This window comes from Sceloporus occidentalis, unplaced genomic scaffold, assembly GCF_023333645.1.
Source record: "Sceloporus occidentalis isolate IW3139 unplaced genomic scaffold, rSceOcc1.0.p SCAF_35, whole genome shotgun sequence".
NCBI classification, from domain to species: domain Eukaryota; kingdom Metazoa; phylum Chordata; class Lepidosauria; order Squamata; family Phrynosomatidae; genus Sceloporus; species Sceloporus occidentalis.
Window position 1 is genome coordinate 1471424 of NW_028317015.1, and position 24467 is coordinate 1495890.

At 39.3% G+C, this 24467-nt stretch overlaps 1 protein-coding gene across 1 annotated transcript; it reads right to left on the bottom strand.

Annotated features, from left to right (window-relative positions):
* Window positions 1-7609: 7609 nt before the first annotated feature.
* Window positions 7610-9070, bottom strand: LOC149297956 (transcription factor HES-4). Its single transcript, XM_089487950.1, has 4 exons — window positions 8963-9070; window positions 8759-8854; window positions 8456-8543; window positions 7610-8166 (listed from the first exon to the last, which is right to left on the bottom strand). The coding sequence occupies exons 1-4, from the start codon at window positions 9068-9070 to the stop codon at window positions 7610-7612; spliced, it is 849 nt and encodes a 282-aa protein (XP_089344076.1).
* Between the last annotated feature and the right edge of the window lie 15397 nt (window positions 9071-24467).

A 24467-nucleotide genomic window follows, 5' to 3' on the forward strand; every position in this document is an offset into this window, starting at 1 on the left:
CTATGGACCTCTGACTGCTAACTCAGCCATATGTGACATCTCTGGAGCTTAATTCTCAGGCTTGTAATAACAGATCTCTAGCACAAGTGGGATTCCCACCGGGTGCAGGGGTTAAAATATACATGTAAAACAGCAATGAGGGCAAAAAAGCCCTAGCGGAGGTCCTGCTGTCAGACACGAGAGTTGTCAGCTCTGCAGATGAGAGAGGTCCCGTGACAGTAAAAGGGTTAATAACGGCATTGTTCCCTGTACAGATCTGCCAGCTGCATCATTTGGACCCCTAGAAAAGGCTTTGAATTTATCCCGCCAAATATGTTAATGTCTCTGCTACTCTGTGAAAACATGAGGTTTCTGACCGCTCTCACAGACATCATGGGGGCTTCCAAAAAAAAATCCCTGAAAACTCCTAGACATCCATATAATGAAATGAATCGACGGGATACGTTATTACTGCCTGACGCAGCAATCTCACTCAGTCTAATTCCGATGGAAGATTTACTGGTTTGTCTTATTAGAGAAATAAGATAATAAAAAGCAAAATAAGCCAAGTTCTGAGACTTCCAATATGCAGAGAGACCGCTGTGTATTTGTGAGTGTGTGCGTGTGTACTGCAATGCAAACAGACGGGAAACACGGGTATTTGGGGAATAACCCCTTTTCATGCATTGGCAGCTTTGGGGACTCCATTTACCCTGGGCTATCTGAGCAGGTCAGGAGTTAGAGTACCGGCAGCGATTACTTGGATAGGTGTGAAAGACGACAAGATTCTATTACGTGTTCTGGTTCTGTTGCTACATCAACATTAATTCAGTTACTGCATCTGTTTCTCCTCAACATATTGCAGAGCCATGTACGCTTTTGAGTCCTTTGAGACCATACCATAGTACTTTCTAAACGAGGTGACCCTGAGACTCTTGAAACATTAACCCCTTAAAAACCCATCGTAAAGATTCTATGTGGTAACTCACGAAATGTGTTAAGCGAATGGCTTAACTGAGTCACCTGCATTCAAGCAGGGATATCAAAAATAACTTACTGTTAGAGAACACACCAATCTGAATATGATAACAGCAGTAGAAAAGGAGTAAGCTCCAGACGGTGTCATCCTGAGACTGGGGCAAAAACCCTGAGTTCCTAGGTATGCTTGAGACCTGTCTGTAGATGGAGTGCAAGGGAGCGAATAACGGACCTCTGAGATCTTAAGTGATTCTTACATTGCTTATTCTGGTCCAATAAAATGACCGGGACCAACACAGTAGTATCAATATGTATGTCACAACTTAGTACACGCTCTATATTAAATGATATTACTAGTAAGATAAATGTTTTTTTTGCTGCATAGCCGTAGGCCCGTGCTTCCATATCTTTTTTTTAGTTTAGGGTCCTAGACGTGAAAATGTATCTAATATGAAAAAATTGGAAATACCCGCAGTGGCAAGTCTAGAAAGAGTTAAATGTCTGCTTAGAATGAGCATATATGCCCAGTCTGACACCTTTTGCCATCAGAGGAAAGAGAACAAAACATGGTCCTGCCTTCATGTCACAGACTAGATCAACAATCTGCGTGGCTAGTGTTATACAAATCAGGGTGCAAGGTGGTTTTACATGCTTAAATGGCCCAGCATTTCTTATGCAAGTGACTATTTTAGCGCCTCCTCATAAAAAGCTCTGGCACCCCTGCTGTTTTGTTGTTTCTTGGTTTCAGTTCAGAATCCACAATTCAAAGGCCAGACTTTCAGCCGGTTTCACTTGAGCACTCATCTTCCCCTCTTAATACGTCAACGGATACAAAGCAGCGTTACCACCCCAGGTGCGGACTGATAAAAAGATCCTTATTGACACTAGACTGGAGATGTTTGGAGGCTATCAACACGTCACTAATTAGCCATTTATGTTGGATTTTGATTCCTTTTGTTCTGAACGCTTTATTAAAGAGTAATTAAAGTACCCTGAACAGTGATTTCATCCTCCTGTAATATTGCATTTTAGATTTGATTCTTCTTCAGATGACACGCTGAGCATTACAAGGGGTGAAGGGGGTGAAATGCAGGGTTTATTGGCAATGTGAAGATGGGCAAATAAAAAAGATTTCATTGTATTACATCTAAAGGCGGTGTATGTTGTGCGAGATATTGATGTGTGAATGGAGTCGTTGGGTATGTCGTGTTTGTGTCATTTGTGACATAAGAGCTATTGTTCTGGTGAAGCTCGTATGCTATATATATATTAGACAAGGCTTTAGGTTAAATGCCAATCAAATGGGAATACTAATGAATAAAATTCATATATCTATGGTCAAATACACAACCATTTTCAAGATCTTAAATGGATGATCATGGATTCATCATGACCGCATCAGAATTCATCTACTAATATATGCAAAATACAAAGGTTTATTCACAAGACCTTCTATCCCCAGACTAAGATGAGGTCTGAAGCCAACTCACTAGGAATTTAAGACAATTTTATTTCAACATTTCATATTCATTCTCCATTTTCTCTATGGGAATGGCGCATATTATCCACCAGATGTTCATGGGGTTATGATTTTGATCATCTTGTAGGCAGATGATAAACCCAGTGGTATTTCTATTCTCATTAAATTCTAAAATTCTCATTTAATTTTATATTCTTTAACAATGTTGGCATCAGAATATATTTGCCTATATATGTCATCTCAAAATCCACTGTCACATGGTGTTTGGTTTCCCGAGGTGAGGTCTGGAGCCCCCTCACTAGGAATTTGAAAGATGTCAATCTTGGGAAAGCCAAAGCTCCTTGATAATTAGCGAATTTGAGATTTCCCCATCAAACCTAAGTTTCAGGTGCCTCATTATGCAAAGTTTCCAAGGTTTAGTAAATAAAACCTGCAGTGAACACACCATACTGTGACACTTTGCACATGGATTCATTATATCCCCTACTTCATTAACATATCTATAAAGCACTGTGTACTTTTTAATAAGAAGTTGCAAAATACAAAACTAAAGTGACTAATCAGACCTGTGTTACCCCTTAATGATATATAAGCAGGGCAGGATTTGCACATCTTTAAGTAAGCAAAGTGTCTTTGATGCCCATGTTCCCTGTGTTTTATAGCACTGCAGAAATAATAATTCATAGAAATATAATAGTAGTCCATGGATTTTGGAAAACAATGGTTAAACGGTTGTCTTTTGGATATGTATATAAGTCGCTATGTACAGGGTGAGAGTTATAGTTACCTCTTCTAAGAATAATTCAGAAATTTGCTACCTCTTAAAAAAAAAATGTCAGCGAGTTGGGTAACAGACACAGCTCACAACTGACAGCTGCCACCTGTTGCTTAGATCTAAGGCTGCTGGGCACTAAGTATTATTGGTCTGGAGTGCAGAGAATAAATATATATATATATATATATATATATATATATATATATAAAACCTAGTTCCATTCTTAAATCAAGTAGAACACATTGGTATATATTTTTTTAATTAAACTGCAAATTAAATGAACTTAAAAGAACACATTTTATACCCTCATAGCTCAAGCAGATTGTTGGCTGAAGGTCTTTCAAAATAAAATACAATGATAAACTAATTTTACCCCTAACATGCAGATAGTGACAAACTGAATGAATAATAATATAAAGAACATAATGATCTCAAGACGAGACATCAATAAATATAATCTAGTTGGTCCAGACTGGCCACCTGGCAAATGCCCAGTTGGCTGCTGGCCGATATCACTCCATACGATCTGAAGCTTCAGCGTCAGATCAGGTGGTGCAGCTTGTGGCCACTGGCACATGCTATGTGCCCATAAAAATGCCTCGCATATTCAGTCATTTCGCAGCCGGCCTTAAAGTGCCAGGCTGCCTCTTTATCCCCAGTTTGGCCCTTATACCTAGTGGGATAGTTCATCTTTGTCTGTGAGTTCTAGTTTTCTCGTAATCTTGAATGTATGTATTGTAAGAAGCTCTGCGTAAATTGCTGGCGCTATATAAATAAAAGATAATAATTTAACACTATTTTTGTACTGATGAGGGTTGGTTTCATAGCCGAGTACTGTCCCTCTGGAATTGAATGATTTAAGCAGTACTCAAATTCCAAGAAATCATTGAGTGGTAGGAGGTGTGTGTGGAGAGACTGTGGTGGAGGAGGTCAGCCAAGAATTATGTGAGAGTGTGTGTGTTTTATGAGCCAGACACCAGCTGAACGTCCCACAGGAGAGTGCCTCATGTCTGGGGAAGTTTAAGGTTACAAGCACGGGATGTATAGCGTTTCAAAGGCTGACTGTGCTTTCCTTGAGATGGATCTCACAACACATATATGGGAAAAGGCCCTTACAGAAGGAAAAGGGGATAGGGTTACCAGAAGATCCCAAATATGCAACCCATTAACCTTTATGGAATGGGAGCTGCATATTCAGGTGCATATCCCATTACTGAGGGGAGGGTGGCATTCGTATGGTTATGCAGGGTTAGGAGGCGGATCATGCTCTTAATACATAATGTTTTATACTGTAATTTAAAGTTCATGGGAGGATTCTGGGCTGTCAGCAAGCTGTCAATTATTTAGTCATTTAATACACAGTGAGGCTCCCCTAGAGGTTGAGAGAGAGAATACAAGTCAGAGCTGAAGTCTGAAGTCTATTTGTAGAGTGTGCTCATCATTTACAAAGTAACAGTAATTTAACTTGAAAAAAGACATAAAGTCCATAAAGTTTACTGTTAATCCAGAAGAAGGCAATCCCCCATATTGAAGTGTTTTCAAAAAGGGGAAAAATCATTCTTCACTTGAAAATGGCCAACTGATTTTAAAGGAAAAATTTAAAGTTTACATGTTCTCCAGTTACTCCTTTTCCATAAAGGAGCATTGCAATTTTTGGCTAGCAGACTGTCCCTTTAATTAGAGATCATTTTAAAAGCTATGTCACTGTAGGAAGCAATTATATTAATGTAGTTACATATATTTGTACATATATTTTTAATAAGGCACATTATTTTGCAATGTCTGTTTCATGTTTTCATTATACAGATATGGGCCCTTGATTGAAGAACTAACTAATTTATGATATATTTTTGTTTTAATTTTTTGTAAAAATGTGTAATAGAGAAATGCTGAAGAACACAGATTGTATGTACAAATAATTAATATACCTAGTCCTATATTGTATGTCCATGTTTATGTATAATGCTTGGAAAACCATGGACATTTTATTAATAGAGTTGAACACATTGTTAGTGGAAAATATTAGTACATTAAAATGACCTGCAAAACTAACTGTTCTTGAGACTCCAGGTTTTTCAAAGTTGGGTTCTAAAGTTTAACCTTTCATAAAAAGAAAATATGAAATGTTTTTCAGTACAAAGTTAAAAACTTATGAATTATAGTCTTTTTAAAAATGATGAAATTCCCCATCAACAACCATTACTAAGAGAACTCAGAAGATGTTCAAATAGAGAACTCCTCTTCCATGTGCTGTTAGATCCAGCCAATGATCATATGTTGTCCATCGTTTTAGGATTCATCTAATTAAAATGTAGTTTAACAATTAACACCATAACTGAGAAATGTGTCAAGTATTGTCCATTGTTCTCTTGAGGATTAGAAACAAATAATCATAAAGTAGGCATTATTTGTGTTTGTGATTGCTGGGGATTGGAATATGTGAAATTCAAAATAATGCTATTACGGTATCAATGAGTGGCACCAACCATCAGAGCACCCTGGACAATGTAATATGTTTAAACACAAACTAATATCTTAAAATTACTTGGTGCATTATGTAGCCTGGAACACCATTTTTAATATGATATAAAGTGGCAAATGTTACATCACTTTGTTAAACTTCCATGATCCATATTTTCACAGTGAGCCTTTAAATAAATATTCCTAGGTCTCAGCGTTAATTATAATCAATACAATCAATAACACCTTCACGTAAAAATAATGGAATCTAAATTGTCATTTTATTGACAAATAATTTTCTGTTTTATTTTGTTCTGGGTCTGAATCTACTGTTGTATTCATGCAAACACAATGAGAGAACAATTATTTTAGGTCAAATGATTGGTTTATAAAATAGATATATCAGGAGTAATCTGGGTTTCTAAAAAATCTAACTTGTATTCAGATCTAATACAATATAGGATTGTATAGATCACTACTGGAATGCCTTATGAATTGTGTTGATTAGTTTCGAATGTTCTTCCCCAATACGTATTAATAGCTGACCCATCATTAGGTGAGTGTCAGGTTCCCAGTGTGCAGATGATCGGTAGAAGTGGCTGAGACGGGAAGGAGACCTCTTTGGAGGTCTGAGCATCTCCAGTCTTTCTTCCCACACAAGCAAACAGTGTAATCTTCCTACTTGGCTCAGACTCAAAAGCAGGCAATGAGTCATATGTGTGGCAGAAAAAAAAATGTGTTTTCCTGTATTATCCTCCCCACAGTGAAATAAAACGGAATTCTTCTCTTTTATGGTCTCTTTGTGAGTCCCTGCAATTGAATTTCCAGCAGTATCAGTGTATCTGCTCCCTGTCAATGAAGGCAGCCTATAGACAGGGGCATTAACCCTCTGATCCCCATTCTTCCCATGGGTTTCAATAGGATCCCAAGCCTCCTCAGGAGCCCGCTGCATAATAGATGAGACCTTTTATACCTTACAATTATCTCCTGCCACAAAGGAACCTCATTCTCCCTCCTTTCCACCCTCTCCTGTCAAGAAGGAGAATGACTTTTAGGCTTCCATTACTGAGGGTGACAATTCTCAAAGTATCAGATTTATTTATCATGAACTTATAATAAAGCAGGAAAAGCAGAAAAGCCATCATGAGAAGAGGAATAACAGACTATTAAGCATTTTAAAACATATTGCGGATACTTAGCACTGTTTTGCATTTATTGTTCATATTTGAATTAGTGGTATACCAGTTGCATTTACTTATTGGCTAACTAGGGGTTTCAAAATAAGTTAGTATGTTTGTTAAGGTGCATTAGTACATTAGTGAAAAAATAGTAAAAATAAAAACCTGAAATAAAACTTTAAAGACCACAGCTGCTCCCCAACCTCTTGAGCACAATTGCTGTGATTGACTGGATGCTCTAGATTTTAAGACAGGGAATACAGTGAGGTTCTGCAGCAGCAGAGGAGATATCCAATGTTTTGGTATGGCTCAGATAAATTCACTTTAAGAATGGTTTGCATGAGAGAGGGAGATATTCCTTCTTTTTATTTGGTTACCCTTGTTTAGAATCCAACTTGTCCCCCTCCTCCACACACAGACAATTTTGCAGAATGAACAGAGAAAACACAAATTGTTCTAAAATTTAAAGAGTTTATTTCATAAAACTCCAGTAACGTTTTGGAAAGTTTTTGACACAAAAACCAACACAATAACTTTGGCATTTCACATCCTTTTGTACCAATTGTACAAAACTAAACATCTCAGCAAAAGAGCTTTATTACAAAAATGGGTATTTATACAAGTTTTTAATAATAAAAAAGTGAAATCCCCATATCTGGAAATAAATATATATATATATATATATTTGTGCAGATTGTCTCTAAGGCAAGGTCCCATACAACGGAACCAGTTATACAGTCTTGTTTGTGGCACAATTGTTCACCAGGGTCTCCAAACTGACTCTGTGTTGTCTGGGCCAGTGCCGACCCCAAGGGGGCTAACAGACTGTGCCAGGTGAGGCAGCTTGTGGCTGAAGGTAGTGATTCCCTGCACAGGGGACTGTCCCTGAGGTCCCCCACTGGATGTCACATTGCTGCTGGCATACAATGGGATGACAGGCCCAGGGCTGGAGGCATAAGCTGGGTTAGGGATGAGAAAGGCAAACTGTCCATCAGTGGCTGGCACCAGCTGAAAGCCTCCCTGGAAGACCTTGGGTGACACTGACTCAGCTGGGCTCATCTTGCAGGGAAGGGGCACTTGAGCAGGGGCTCCAGGTGCAGTGGGCATTTGGACATGCAGAGGCTGGCTGGAAGGGGGCTGTTGGTAATTCATGGCCACTATCTGACCCAAGCAGCCAGAGAGGTGCCCAAGCAGTCGGGTCCTCACTTCTGTGTTGACTCCTTCACATGTTGAGAGGAATCGAGTGACTTCGTTCATGCACTCGTTGAATCCTGCTCTGTATTTACCAAGGACCGAGGGGTCTGCTGTTAGTGCAGCTGCAGGAGAAAAGAGAAACGCCTGATTAGTACATGTGGAAACTAACATTACTGAAAAACACATCAATCTATACAAAAGGTTTTGACACCAGTATATAGAACCGGCATTAACAGCTGAAAAAGTCCCCCGGTATCTATAGTATATATAGTGATATCTGATGCACGGTTCATGATGGGATCTAGATAGGAATGAATTAAGGGCTACTTTACGATCATATATGATATAGCAATATACACAATGGGCAGTAATGCCGTGGGAATACGGTATGATTCGGAGCAGTGTATGTACCTGTCATCTGGACGCGCTGCAGGTTCCTTAGATGTTTCACTGTCATCTCCAGAATGTCTGCCTTCTCCAGCTTGGAGTGTCTGGAGCTCTGTGCGGAGATAGAAGCGATCATTAGCAGCAGGTCAGGGAGTATGGCAGGTTACATTAACAGGGAGATAAGGCGGAGCAAGGGCTCTGCCAGGGTGATTAGGAGGAAGAAAAGGGCTCTGCCAGAGTAATTGGAAGAGCAGGTATAGAATATAGAATTGGTGGAGACGTGCCCGATACCAAAAGGGGTAAAATATCAGAAGCTGTGGAACTTACATCTTTTTTCAGTGCGTCCAGGATAAGGGTCTTTAACTGCCCCAGACTCTCATTGATGCGAGCTCTCCTGCGCTTTTCCATGATGGGTTTGGAGGACTGCAAAACAGAGACAAGACAGATGAGCACATAGCTGGGATTTACCGGAGCATCCTGTGTCACGCGTGGGCAAGAAAAATGTGAAGGGCAGGATGTGGATATATTTACCTTTCTGTGCTCACTGGCACTCTTAGGTTTATCCGGGGTCTGTGCAGAATTGGCCGGTGCCCCTGCAATCGGGGATGCGGTGGGTTTCTCCATACTATCAGCAGGCATGTTTAGCTGAGGCTTAGAAAATAAAAGCTAGCAGCGAGCAGCCCGAGCGTAGTTGTATCCCGTGTATAGTCAGTGCTGTGCCGATAACACCCGTGAGAAGCAGCAGCTCCCAATCCTTGGGTCTCACTCTCTCCCTTTCTCCCAAGGTGCGGGCTGCGGCTCTATTTATACCCCGCGCTGCTGCTCCCCATTCGTGTGAAACCTTCTCTGCATTCTTTCCCACACTCGCTCTGGCCAATCCGCGCCAGGGGCTCGCCTATGGCGCCTTCTGATTGGGTGTCCTTATATCCTCCTCTTCGCCCCCCCTCCACCCTCACACGCAGGCTGCCAGTCACGCGCTTGGCTCATACAAGGCGCCGGGGATCGGGCTGGCAACAGAGCAAAGCACAAGGGCTGGGGTAACGCAGGTCAGGTTACTGGGGCAAGACATGGAGCCCGGGGCCCCTGCATTAAAGGCTATGCGTATATAGGGTGGCCTGCCTTTGTAAAGGTTAAATCAAAGAGATATCTAAAGTGATACATTTAATATACATTTTATTATTGTTTTATTATAACCAATATACTATAAGTCGGAGTGTGTATATGTGTGTGGGTGTGTAGGTGTATAGGTGTGTAGGTGTATAGGTGTGTAGGTGTGTAGGTGTATAGGTGTATAGGTGTGTGTTCACTTTTAAGCAGGGCTACTAGAAAACCTTAAAGGAAATCGATGATTTAACCATTGATATCCCAAGATGTTCTGCACCAGCCACAACAATTAAGAAATGTGAACACCCAAAGCCTTTTATCACGATCAGGCTGGTCACGGGCATACCGTGTAAAGTGACCCAAGTCACCCCACAGCCTAGGGGACCTCCAGCATCTTTTAAACTGTGAATTTTTTCGGAAGAGAGTCAGATATACAGAGAATATACAGGAGGACAGAGACTGCTGCCTAACGCTTGGATGCACTGTGATTAATAATCAGGACAGAGATGCCCAATTTCCCTTCCAAACATTAAATTGATTCTTTACAAAGCTGCTGCTCTGTGAATATACTTTCCTGCGTGTACAATGTAACAGTGTAACAATGTAACAGTGTAACAGTGTAACAGTGTAATCACATCACCACAAAGTTACAACAGATTCAAAACACTCAAAGAACTTTAAACACCAATAAAAACAGAAGATTAAACTGCAGACAGTAACAAAAAATCCGATCTGGGAACGCCTTAATACCATCTCCATAAACACATAAAACTTCCCAAAAAAATGAATTATAGGCAAAAGTATATTTTTAACCACTTATATGCCTTAGGAAGATGCATGGTTTAAGGACATTTGCTAGAACTTTAGGACTGAGAATTTTAGGAATTTAAAAGCACAAATCCCAGAGGGGGAATTTAAAACTTTGTAACTTAGATGTTCAAATAAAATTTCCTGCTAGCCAAAAGTAGTTTTTTTCCCCATCTAAAAACATTGCACCTTCCAAGCATATTGACTGCACACATTGAAAGCCAATCCGGAGTCAGACCGGGTTCTCCTCGGATTGCTCTGTTATGTTACTTTTGGCTCAGATCGATGTTTTTGGATTGGGTTGAAATTAGAGTTGAGAACTAACTGGATTTTGACTATTGATGTTAAAACTGATGCTTCATGTTTGTGTTTAGTGTAAACAGGTGACGGTTTGTGAGTTTACGTCGCATCACAATGAAAATTTGAAAAAAGCAAAACATTCACTTAAGTAAATAGTTTCCTTTTAAAATTCTAACCTACAGCCCGGGACCTGCTTACTCCGATCATCACGTCGGGTTCATTTATATGATTTATATGTTTGCTTTTCTAGTAAGCTTTCCAACCTAAAGCAACAGAATGACCTTATACTAGGAACCTGACACGACAGGGTTAATATTGGTGGATCCTGTTTGGGGGCAACTGATACCCCTTTGGATTACTGTTCCCGTAAATGATGACATCCCCCGTATGTGATGAGGGTTAAAGTATCCATGTGGCAGATGTGTCAATCACGCATCACATGAACCCCTCTTTTGCCCCCCCTGTGTAAGTTAACCATTTCACTACAGAGAGGCTTTGGTAAAATGTGTTTCGTTGTGTTAGAACTCGAGTAGTTAATAAGAATACATTGTTTCTCGGGATTTTACTAAGTATTTGGGGTGGGAAGGCTGTAAGAAGTCTTACTAATAACCGGTACCCCTCAATTCACGGAATGGCCAGTATTAGCCCCCGGTAACGTGCTTTGGTTAAAAGTCAATGCATGCAGCTATATTAATATATATATATATATATATATATACCCGCTAAGAGGCGGATAGAGCCGCGGTGACACTGCCTGGCAGCGTGTGCGGCGCGGACTCCCCCAGCCGTCTGCAAAGCGAGCGCCCGGGGAAACCTACTGCACAGGCAGCCGGCCGGCACGCGAAGACGCGCCGACTGGCACATGGTTAGCCAATGGGCTGCCGCCGGGCCTCGCACCGCCCGCTGATTGGCTGAAGCTGGAGCGACCTGTCAATCAAAGGCGGGTGGGTTAGCGTTGTACAGCTGTGCGCGTGCCTCTGCTTTGGTTGCTCAGTGCGCGCTCGTCACCGCCCCCTCCCTCTCCCCCCGCTTTTCCCTCCACCGCCTCGCAGCCTCCCCCTCCCCTGCTCCTGTCTGTACTTTGTATCACCCGGGAGCACGTGCCAAAGTGCTGCTGGCTTTCTGCACGGTGCGCAGGCAGCCGGCTCCCAGCCTGGCCCGTAAAAAAACCGCAAAGGGAGGGGGGAGAGGAAAAATAATAATAAAAAAAAGCATGGGAAAACTCCGCCTCCCGCTCCCTCTCACACGGTAAACACTACTTCTTCTGTCTCATTAATGTAAATAGAGACACGGCTACTTCACATATTTTTGCAAGTTTTTTCTGCCCCAGGGTATTTTACTAACTCACCTTTTGCAGCAAGGAAACATTGTAAAAATATACAGAGCACAGCCACGCGAACGGCGCATCACCCACGGGTGACATTTACACCAGTTCCCACAGTGTGGTGTGGCAGTTTTTTATGGTGAGGGGCAAATAAATCTGTAAAGTTTATATTACATCCTTACTATGAATGAAATGGTTAATACATGACAGGCTTACGCTTTAGGCAAACAACAACAGATAGTGGCCAGTAAAAATCCCCGTGGTTGCTATGGTGATTGCACATTAGAACTTTATAAGATAGTTAATATTTGGAAACGTCGAAGCTCAACCAAAGTTGCCGCAGAACCTCTTGGGAAAGACAGATGGAAGTTCGCTAGTCTCCTTCCTGGAAACATTAGTCAGGATTATTACAATGTCTTAAAAAGTTCTGGGGCCAGGTCCGGATTGGCCATCTGACAAGCAAGGCAAATGCCTAATGGGCTGGTGGCTGATAGGGGCCCATAATTATGAAAAAAGTGCAGCGCCAGAGGCAGATTCGGCCCTGCAGTGTGAGGCGACCAGCAGAATACATGCTATGAAAACATAACGTGTGGCCATGGGTATCCATCTGGTGGCCACACATACATCATTTGGTGGCCACTGGCCGAAAAGCACCAAGGCTGCTTAGTCATCCCCCGTCCAACCCTGTCTGCAGCAAATGTATTTCTGCGCTACGCATGTGACACTCATCTCAGGAGCTTGTGACCCTAGCCAGCCTGTCTCTGAGTGAGTGTCACACCTACGCTTTTCAGGAGTCAGCCTTATTCACATATCTACTTTTTATTAGTGTAATTACCACCCGGCGCGCCTTCAATAGGCAAGTGAAAACATAGACTAGGCAAATAGTAATCACCCATGTGCAATGACCCTTTCGGTGCCAGAGAGAACAGAAAAACACACACATTGCAGTGGCCTGGCACTGTAGGGGTTAACCCATCCATGTACAAAATCTCTATGTACAGGTGAAGCCCCGACATGTACAAATACAACATCATCCAAGAATGTTACTGAGAGAATAAGCATCAGTAATGAGCTGGTTTCAAAAGTATTTCATCGAAACCAGAACCATGAATGGAAACCACCGTTCTTTTAACCATTAAAAGTATTCACTCCCCCCCAGTCCTTGGCACTTAGTACACAGTGGTGTCATGTCAATACAAACCTAAATATTAAGCGCTAAAAGATACCTAGCACTTTACGGTTTATACTATAACGAAAGGGAATTAATAGGTACCACAGGTCTGATTGGGGTATAACAGGTATGATTGGGGTAAAAAAGGTATGAATACGTAAAGGAAAGGAGGTCCATGCCCTGACGAGCATACACACCGATGTAATGCAGTTAATTCATGTCTATAAGGGAAGTTTACACATGGCTACTGCACACTCATTTTTGGTATAGTCGCTTCTTCTCTATTACAACACACGCAATACAATAATCCGAAAAATATTAATTTCTTTATTTCCCTTTTTGTATAAAACTTGTTGAATAGATCGTTGCTGCCCCCTAGAGGCGTATTGGAGAACATATCTGCCTTTCGGCTGAGTATCCATAATACACTTTATGATAAGGCATGCACATATTTTATAAACAATGTATTCCTTTTAGAGAAAGGCAACATACATTATGCAATTTAAAGGTATCACATTGTATCCAAACAAAAATGGATATTGTCATATTGGCATCAGAAAATATATAAATACCAATATATACAATAGCATTTTTCTAGTTTCATAAAAAAAACTGACATAACGACAGTTATCTCACCCCTTCCCCAGGAGCTTTTCTTATGTAAAAAATCTACATATTGCCACCTTCAGGATGCATATGGGGGGGGGGATACTCAAGTGTGAGATTGTGGGGACACCAAAGACCCTTCAGAGGCTAAGCCCTGCACATCTATACTGGCCATTCCACCCTGATGGTAGCCCTGTCTGTGTCTTACCCACCTCATCTTCTGAATGGGTCCAGTAGATAAATAGGGAGTCTGCAAATCTGCTTTTTCTGGTAATACGATGGATGTGGGTATCTCATTTTATTTATTTTTTTTGTACCTAATGGGTCTGTTCACCAAAGCCAAAGCCTTTCCCCCAAACTAGTAATAATGTGAACAACTTGGACACTAATGTAAATGGATTCAGATGCTTAACTCAGCATCCTTCGGTTGGCCTTTTGCATGTTGATCTGGCCGAAAGACTAAGTAATTGCCTGACAATCACTGAAAACCTCAACTGCTGTACAGAAGGCTGGTTTTGGGAACCACCGCGTGGTTTTATCCGTACGATTGAACGGAGGCACTAGATGCAATTCTCAGATCAACCACTGGGTGGAGACAAGATCAACCTAGGGGAGACAAGATCAACCTAAATAATGTAACAGATAATGCAAATATTCGTGCAATTACTGATTTGAGTTTAAAAAAGGTGCAATGTTTGCTTTTCATAATTAAAAAAACACTAGTCAAAAATGACAAGTCATGCTTCATGTGTCACAGAATATAAATTAATACCCCCAAATGATAGCTTAGATTGAATCGTACACTAACATAGTTACCATACATTGTAAAATATATGTATATATGGGTCTCATATAGTCCTGTGGGAAAAAAGACTCCAGGGAAAAATATTTTTTTTAGCTAGGGGCATTATTTGCCTTATGTCTAGTTAGAAATTAATCAGGAATAAACAAACCATTTGTTTGTTTGATTAAGCAGCTTGTCGCTACATAGAATGGACCATGCCACTCTTGGAGATACTGTACCCTTGAACATTTATGCTTTTCTGTTAATCAATTTTTCTTGTATGACGAGTATGACGAGAAATGCAAATGTGGTAGCAATTGCCTAGATAGTTTTCAGCTGTTTACTGTGCTACTAAACTGTGAATTATTAAAAATTTATCAAAGTCAATTTTGCTTATTTTTCCACAGGCATATTTCTAACTCAGCATAGTATTACCTCACTAGAAGAACTGGATTAATTAATTATTACCAGATAGGTGTGAGTTTACAATATTTTTTTTTTTTTTTTTTTTTTACTGTTTTCTGATACATTTCAAGCATTATGCCATATTTTACAATAACAGCAAGACATGTCTCTCTTAGGGATAGTATAGAAAAGTCATATAAATATTTTAGTAATTGGTGAGTTATGTATTAAAGAAATAAATACCAGTAGACTTGTAATAAATACCAGAATTTCTGATACTCCAAAGACAACTTTATATGGCAGCTTGTAGAATAATGTAAGCTTTATAATATGCTAATTTTCTAATAAATAATATATATATCCATCCACATATCTTACTTTTTTAACAGTAATCTGGATAAAAGATTGAACCCAATTTAGAATAACAGGGCATCAAGATGACAGAATATGTAACTGGTATGAACAGGAACATTATTTTGCATTCCTGCCTGAGATAAACCCTGGTGATTAATAGTTTGTTTGAATATGTATTATTTTAAGCATTTTTTCCATCATAAATGCATGATAGACTAGGGCATTATACAGAAGAAACCTGTCAACTAAGCTCATGGTAATGTACATATTATATTTTGCTATAGGCAGTTATCTTTATAATACATAGAAAATGAAACATCTGACTTATTTGGTATCTATCTATCTATCTATCTATCTATCTATCTATCTATCTATCTAAAAGTGTGGTGCAAGGATGAAAAAGAGGAGGCTGGGGTTCAAAGTAGATAGAACTACCCTGGTTATTGGTCACCCAACAACCTTTGACATTCATGCTGCACATTGAATGACTAATACACAAGTTATTTGCACACAGAAAACATGAGTTGAATTGCATTAATTCCAAGGAATTGTGTTGTTTTTGTGGATGATTCATATTAAATTTAAACTGTAAATCAATCTAAGAAAATCTCACACAATACCAAGATTTTTTCACCCAAGAGGATGATCCATCTTCCTTGTAAGGCAAAGTGTCAATTTAGGAGAGTCATCTGTAATAAAGCAGATCATTTACCCAGGCAATAAGTTTCTTAAATGCATGATGACATACTGAAACTGAACTACAGTTTTATGAAGAACATGTCCTGGACAGGGAATATGTGCTCTAAACTAGGTCAGGGTTGGCAGCACGTGTCCTCAAGCAGATGGCAAGGGTTCAACATAGCAGGTGAAAAGCGGAGGTATATGTAAGAATTCCACAAAAGCAATATGCACCCTTAGGAATTAGGAAGTGACCCCTTCAATAGGCAGGGTTGCATAGGCCAGTCATGCACTGCACGCTAGGGCGATTTATTCACTAGCTTACAGGGAATCACAGGATTTACAGGAATTATCTACCAGATGCACTAGCTTAGTTTAAAGCCTCCGGAGGGCAGAGAGACAGCAATTTAAGACCCACCCCATGGGTAAACTATGTAAGAGGCCAGTGTGATAAAACCCACTTTAAACACAACAAATCGGCACTCACCCAGCAAATACTATTTAAAAACATTTTTCTGAAGCATAGATACTGAGCATTCCATCACACTATATGGCCATATACTGCTTAGCTCACCACTACGTCAAAGTTGCCGAATCTTGGTGAGCTCTATCTATTCCTTACATGGCTCATTGCTTACCATTGAGCCGAATCAGTGGGACTGCATTGCCTTTTAACCTACGGAGACTATCCTGCAATTTAAATGGTCTCCGGAAACCATTAATGAGACACATGTGTGGTAGGAGAGGTGATTCCCTTTACCTGCGATTTCAACTAACTCTCAGTATTACTTTCCACTTAATTATACTGTAAAACCATACTGTAGCATAACCATTTATACGCTGATATTAGAAATATCTTATAAATGTTTCCACTTGAATGCACAAAATGAATTATTAGTCAGTGAGAACGATGTGATAGTTTTGCTAAACTCTACATTGTAATACAAATTGCACTTGTCTCTAAATTAAAAAGCACCTTAATCCCATGACTGGCTGAATGCACATTTCCCCTCATCCCCTCTCGACATCCTACACCGTCTTGATGTGGGACTATTTGCACAGGGCATAAAAGACAGACAGCTGTGTGTGTGCTGCTTCTAAGACATTTATTTGCCAAAAGATTCCAGAAGCTAGACTAATCCCTTCTCGACATAAGTCTGCTTTCTACTGGTGGAGAATCATCAACCATGCTACTTGTAGCCAAAATAACCTGCCCCGGCAAATAAAACGGAAATAAAAGAGAAAAAATGCATTCAAAGGGCGCACACATTTTTTTTTTAGCCAAACAACAGCAATAAAAAAACACTATTGCTCTTAAAAGTCAATAGGGCACAGAATGTTTGCAATCATTTAGACTGGTACTTGTCCAAAATCTGAATGAAATACTCCAGGCTATTTCAGTTAATAATGGTTGGACAAAGACTAAAGCATGATAAGAAAAGAATATTAAAATAATAAAAGTATCTATTCTCAGTGGCACTCACTGATCCTAGACAAATACGATTTAAGCACTTCATTAAATAGCGCTATTATAAGAATAAAATGTTAACTAATTCTTATTCTGGTAAATTTAAAGTATAGTTTTTATCTTAACCTACAGTTAATCTCAAACATTTTATTCTGTATATAACGTTAAAATATCAATATAATCCCTCCATAATTAAAAATACCCAAGTAAAATATCCGCAAATACAAATATTAGCTTAAAACCTTACTGTGGGTCTAGTTTCAAAATAATATTTGAAATTATGTTATAAATAAATGTATAGATATTTTAAATGTTTTGTTTCAATTTGTATGGTACAGAATATCATAATAACTTCTGGGGCAGGGTAAAGACATTTGAAGTTGAAACAATAAATAGTTTCAAATATAGAACATTTTCTAATCTTGGTTGAATAGACAAAATTTGAGTGATATCGGCATGCCTGCTTTGGGTATAATTACCAATGGTAATGGCAGGTTATAATGACATTTCTGTTATTCTAAAATATGTCTTTTCACTAGATTTTGGTTCCATTAATATTCTCTATATGGTAACAGTATTTTATGAGTATTTCATGAGTGATGATCCTGGAACTAGATTCTGTTCAGCTTTTTCACTTGGCAATGTACTGTTACTGTTGGCCACCAAAGCTAATCCCTCTCCGGAGTAACAGAAATTAGGACCACGTCCACTGGTAAAACAGATGACCTGATGTACGAAAAGCCATGCTGGTACTGTCTATTAATCTAGAAAAAAAATCAGTGATGACAGTGCCTCACCATGCAAAACTTTCTTTTCCTGCTCTCATGCACAACAGTGTCGAGTAAGGGCAGCATACTTGGAAACCTCATTTACTGGTGTGATGGACAAGAATAGTAAGGAATACTCTTTCCTTTATGATAATGGTTTGTCCTCATTCTTTTTCTCCTTGTTTGTTCTTCATTCACTAAGATATCTCTTAAATACGTGAAAGTTGTCAAGTATAAGGAGGTAAGTAGATATGTGGTCTTCACCAAGTAACACTTTTTTAAAAAAGGGGACAGTTTTTGCCATTGTAAAGCTATATATATATATATCATAAAGTAAGAATCCAAGAAAAAAGAACACCAGTATTTTAGTCTCATTCTACTCTTTGTTCTTCCAATAGGAAGGTCAATCAGGTTCTGGACATAAAAAGACATTGACAAGATAGTGTTTGTGCTGGTGTCAGGAGCAGGAATCAGAAAGGACAAGTTCAATAGGGAGCAGAGCTCAATATGCAGGCAGAGGCGCTTAGCAGATAAGGCCAACAACGCTGTCAGGAAAAGCCGAGGTACGTTACACAGGCGGGCCACGAGGTACAGGAGGAGCAGACGAGCCAAAGTCAGGACACAAGCCGAGGTACGGTACACGAGCGGGCAACGAGGTACAAAAGGGTCAGACAAAGCCGTAGTCAAAGGAGAGCCAGGAATCACGAACCGTTTAGTAGATAAGGGTCAGGCAGGAGTGCTCAGTGCTTGGTTTTAAACTTGCCGCTCGGGGGAAGCTCCGCCCCCGAGCGGGAGGCTACAGCGGCGAGCTCCCGCGAACCTTGTTCGGGGAACAATAAAGTTAATAGAGGGCGCGCGCGCGCGCGCGCCTAGCAAAAGCCGGTCGAGTGGAGAGGCCGGTAGGACACCTGCTGGATCCGATGCCCGCGGGTAGCGGGCATCCAGGTAAGAGACCGCATCGGGTCGCCGGACCCTGACAGCTGGTGGCTTCATACAGTCCTTAGCTATTGAGGTGCTACAAAAGCGTGATAGAACTCACTTAAGTGTATACATCACAACAGAAAGACTCCCTTTATGGTGAGTGTTACAAAAGCATGGTACAAATACTTAGAATGGGCACTGCAACAAATTCGAGCTTGAGACGTGGTTCCACATTGAAGGAGGAAGGTTACCATTAAGTTTACAATATGTTACTTCTTTAATATGTGGTCATCTCGTATAACAACGATACACTATGACAAAAACATTTTGTAGGTTATCTTCTATAATATTTGTGATTCTTACAATTCACATGTTCACAAGAATCATAAGGAAACCCATAAGACCTGTCCTGATTGGCTATAAAGTTGTAATACATTTTTTTGGTAATAAAAAAATATATACAAACAACACAAGCCACCAAGTCAATAGACACTGGTACTGAGATGCTCCCGATCACCATTACTCCTCTAAATTGGAGGTAAACAGCTGGTGTAAAAATATCAGTGTTATATGGTATGTCCTTCTTGCAATGGCTTTAACGCTTTAGCAGCCTTGCCCTCAAAGCAGAACAAGAGCAGCCCGGAGGAACAGAAAGAAACAAAAAATGTCTGGACTGGTACTAGTGAAAAGGACATTCACTCTGTCACCTGATGAAAGCTCTTTAGAATGGGTCATTAAACCAAAACACTTGACATTAATTTTATTAATGTGGTTCACTGACACATTTGATGCACTTAGTACAACCAAGATGAAAAAGATGTTTAGAACCTCAAAGGACTAGAACATTCAATTTGATTTCCAGAATAAACAATTTGAAAAGTCCATGTTTTTCTCTTGAATGTTCTGTCTGATTGTTCTCCATGGTGCACAGAGGACTTGGTAATTCTTCACATAAAGACAAAGGTACAAATGTGGTGAAAAAAGTACTTCCCAACAGGCATTCACTGCATTCTTTTTTAAGATATAGTGTGTTTAAGAAACAAGAGAGTGGGTGCTATTTTTACAAAACCCCCTAATAAAGGAATGAAAAAAGGACAGCTTTGAGAAATCTTTTCTCTGCTTAAGATCCTTAATGTGAATTTTTTTTCCAATAAGAAAGTATGGAAAATATTGAGATTTTGACTATTTCCCAGTTTAATAAAGAAGATTGGGGTGTGTAATGGCGGTGAATATGTGTTTGTAAGGTAGATTATTGTCTTTATTTTTTATACCTTTCATTATTCTTAACCACAGCGTTTCTAGAAAATCTACATTCTGTGTCCAGGTCTCTCCTTTTTCCTTTGCACTGAAGCTTTACTGAAGCCTTGAATATCTACAGGCAGTAGTGACAGGTCCCAAATCAGGCTATTTACACTATGGAGGACCGCCATAATACTTTATCTATAATATATGACATCACATCGCTCAGTAATGACACTTCGGTGTATAAACAGCATCATAGTTTGTCATGGACTGGTAGAGCTAACGCCAGCTGTACACTTTTTGAATTTTGCACACCATGGGCACAGTTTTAAAAGCACAATTTGCAATTTGGATTGAGGGTTTCGGTTGCACAGACTATCTATCTACAATGTCAAGCATTTTAGCATCATACATACTTTATAAATATGGTAGCTAAAGGAGCTATAGAGGAGAGATTTATCCATTAAGCACTCAGCTTCTCTTTTACTGTAGACAATCTCTAATCCAGATTCAAAATGACACATGCAACTTATACTGACATTTAGTTTTTTTCTACATCTCTCCATGTACGGTATTTCACATTAAAATGTATACTCATTCTGTTGAAAAAGATTGAAAAAACTTGATAATTATGTAATGTAACATTTACCCCAATTGCTTGTACAGCCATATATTTTCTATTGAGTCACATAAAGGTGTGATTAAAAATACCTTTCCTATAAATTTCTATATATGAAGCTTCAATAAAACATGCAGAATGCCTTTGATTTTTTATTTTCTCTTTTTTTTACATCTTTGAGACTATAATGACGGTGTGCAGTTCTTCATTATTCATCAAAATGCCAAGTTTAACAAGCTGTTTAATTATGTGATTTTAAAATAATACTTTATGGCTGCTGAAAAAATGCTTGTAAAACACATTGTGTTATCTTTCTCAGAAACTATTAAAAAAACTCATGGTATGCAACTTTTTTCTAGCTTTTTAAAATGTACTTAAAAAATACTACTATCAATATATCACTGATTACGCATATGAAATTGTTTTTATATTTTGTGTTAGAAGAATGATTGTCACAAGATAGAATTCAGATCCATTTAATATTGTGTACTACTTTATTCTAAAAATGTTAAATCCTGAACTTGTAAGGTTACAAATGTTTGGATAAAAGGCTTATTAGAGTCATCACATAGCCTTACAAAATATAGTTAGGAAAGCTGTTGATAACCCTCATCATTGAAAAGTCTTGGCGGAAACATTTTGAGTATTTTCACATACTTGCAAAACCATCAAGTGTGAAAAAACTTTCAGGATGTTCAGTTTTTTTTTCATCTCAGTATTAACTGGTATTTAATTGAAATGGTATTAAATGAGTGTGGATATTACTGGACCATGTTACTTCCCAAAAGCAAGTAGAGGTAGCTTGTAAAGATAAGGTCTACAAGGTTAAGGTTTAAAGCCAGAGCAAAATCATTTCAATGTGAACTTCTTATGCATGATGGCCTTTTTGTTAGTTTTTTTCTACAAGGCCTTTGAAGCTGGACAGATGTCCGTCTCTTTAAGTATCAATGGTGAGCTGGTCCAAATACTCGCAGACTTAACACAAATTATAAACATCTTGAAAAGGCGGCAGACATAAAAAGAAAGCAATTGAGGCGGTGTTATGGCCAAATTTAACACAGCCGAGTGCTCCATTCAGTAGGGCTCAACATTGCAGAAGAGGTCCTTTTGACCGGATTCTGTTAATTTGTTGATGGATAATAGGCCAGAGTTACCGCAATCTATGTGCATATAGCAGAAAATAGAGTCAATTACATCTGCATTAGCAGGCATTGGGGAGAAAATCTCCTTACGTACATTCTAGTGCTACACTAATTATGTTTGTTAAGTGGAAAGGATTTTTCTACAACAAGGAAATCGCTGGAAACAAAAGAGTACAAAATAAGATGGCAACTGTTTTTTGAACATTTATTGACATTTCATGAAACATTGTGTGTAGGACAGTCCGGGTTTTAGAGATTATGCACATAGATGGAATGGCGATCCTGCAATGTTATTGTACAGAACCTTATCCTGAAATTGATGAATAGATGAACCTGTCTACATCTTCTTGATGTTGCCAAACACACAGATTTATAATCAGAGATGGCCCTGTGTTTTAAAGGTATAACGTAGTAACATAGTAATTTAGGTTGAAAAAAGACACAGATGCATCAAGTATATTTAAATGAAAATATTACAACATGAGAATCCATGAAAATAAAAGACAGAGAAGGATCATTCCAGTCTTTGTTTTTCCAGTAGGCCCAATGCACTTTGACTAGGAACAGCAATCAGATTCTGGACTTTGAGGAGATAGTATTGGTGTTGGTGGCTTCATATGTTCCTTAGCTACTTTTTGAGACACAAGAACTTGCAAGTAGCTTATGTCTAGTCATATGCCTCTAAGGAAGTTGATTGAGCACAGTTTCACACACCAACATTCTATTTGCTTCAGTAAATGAAAGAGAATAAATTCAAATGATGGGACTATGTATAGTAGCATGATGACCGAGCAAGAAAATTAGCTTGTGGCTTCTCACAGTTTGTAATTATTTTTCAGGCCTATTAGAGACACATAGTACCCAAATAACTAAGGCTTCCAAGCTACATTTCAGTTAATTGGACCTGACAGTCACCTTAACTCGGGACAATTACGAGGTAAACTATCCAGAGGACATCAGATAAGTCCACAAAATCTGGTGATGTTCGTTAGCAGAATTCTTTAAACTAATATTGACCTGTAGGTCCTTAAGGTTCAAAGAGTTCTCTAATTAACATCCATTTAAAATTCCCATATGTATTACTAATTAAGGAATCTGTTTATGAATATAATCCTTTGGAAGGCAAGTCCTTTCTCCAAGTATAGAATGGGAGAGCTCTTGGAACTTGAAGGAAAGTTTACATGTCTATCTGATGAAATATCATATTCTACTGAATATATAATATGTCTTTAAGATGTCTTTAAGATGCATGTATTTGTTTTTACCACTTTGCAAAAGAATGCTTTTTTCTCTACAACAAAAGAGATAGCAGATATGTTTTGGTTCAAAGGAACACATTTCCCTGGCGTCTATAACAGCTAGCGGGATATTTATGTTGGTTAATAATCTAGGCCAGACCAAGGGCATCACTCCTAGCACCTACCTCCACTGCCACCATCCATTCGGTACATCACGTCATATTGGAATACATGCAGCTCTTACAGCAAGCTATAGAGGCTGTGGTAGTTTTACATAGTCCTCCATATGGTAAATTGACTGGTTGGCTGGGTCAGTGATCTCCTTTCTAATTGTCCCTTAGAACAGCAGCAAACCAATAAAGCAATATGCCTAAACTCAGAGGGTCTGTGTCCTCAGGACCTTCCACCCTATGCATGAATATGCTTCTGAGCACAGGGTTTGTAAAATATATCTTCTTGCTTCTAGCAGTGAAGGGATACCATCTAACTAGCTGCATGGATGCATTGATAACTTGATCTTTCTACCTGCTCCCAGGTCTGATTGTCTTTGAAGTTATTTGCCCACATAGACAGTTAACTTAATTTAGCAGATTATAAAGTGGTAGCTTGCATTCTCCTGCCTCAAAGAAATTGAAGAAACGTATTCCGTTCGCTTTGCAGTGGAAACCAGCAATAGCCCAGTAATGGTACACCTGGCTGCTGTAAGTAATCTATTTATGTTGTGTTGCTTATTCTGTAGGAATTTATAATTTCTGCCTATAAACACTCAGTGAACATCACCTTATATAGTTACAGTTTGTGATAACCCCCAAAAGCATCTTCCCCATTTGTGTGAAGATGTCTCTTTGATATTGATCTATTAACTCATTAAAAGTGACAGAACACGGAATACAAACTGTATTTAGGTACCACAGGACCAGACTGGATTAAACCTGGCTTTGGCCAGCAACCAATAAAATGGCATCCCAGGCTGCATGCTGGATATACACAGACGCGTATTTACCTAGGGTGCTGTCGAAGGCCTGAGCCAAGGCAGCGCACCCTCCGCTATCCCTATCCTCATCCACTATCCCTATCCTGATTGTGGAGCGCTGCAATATCAAGTC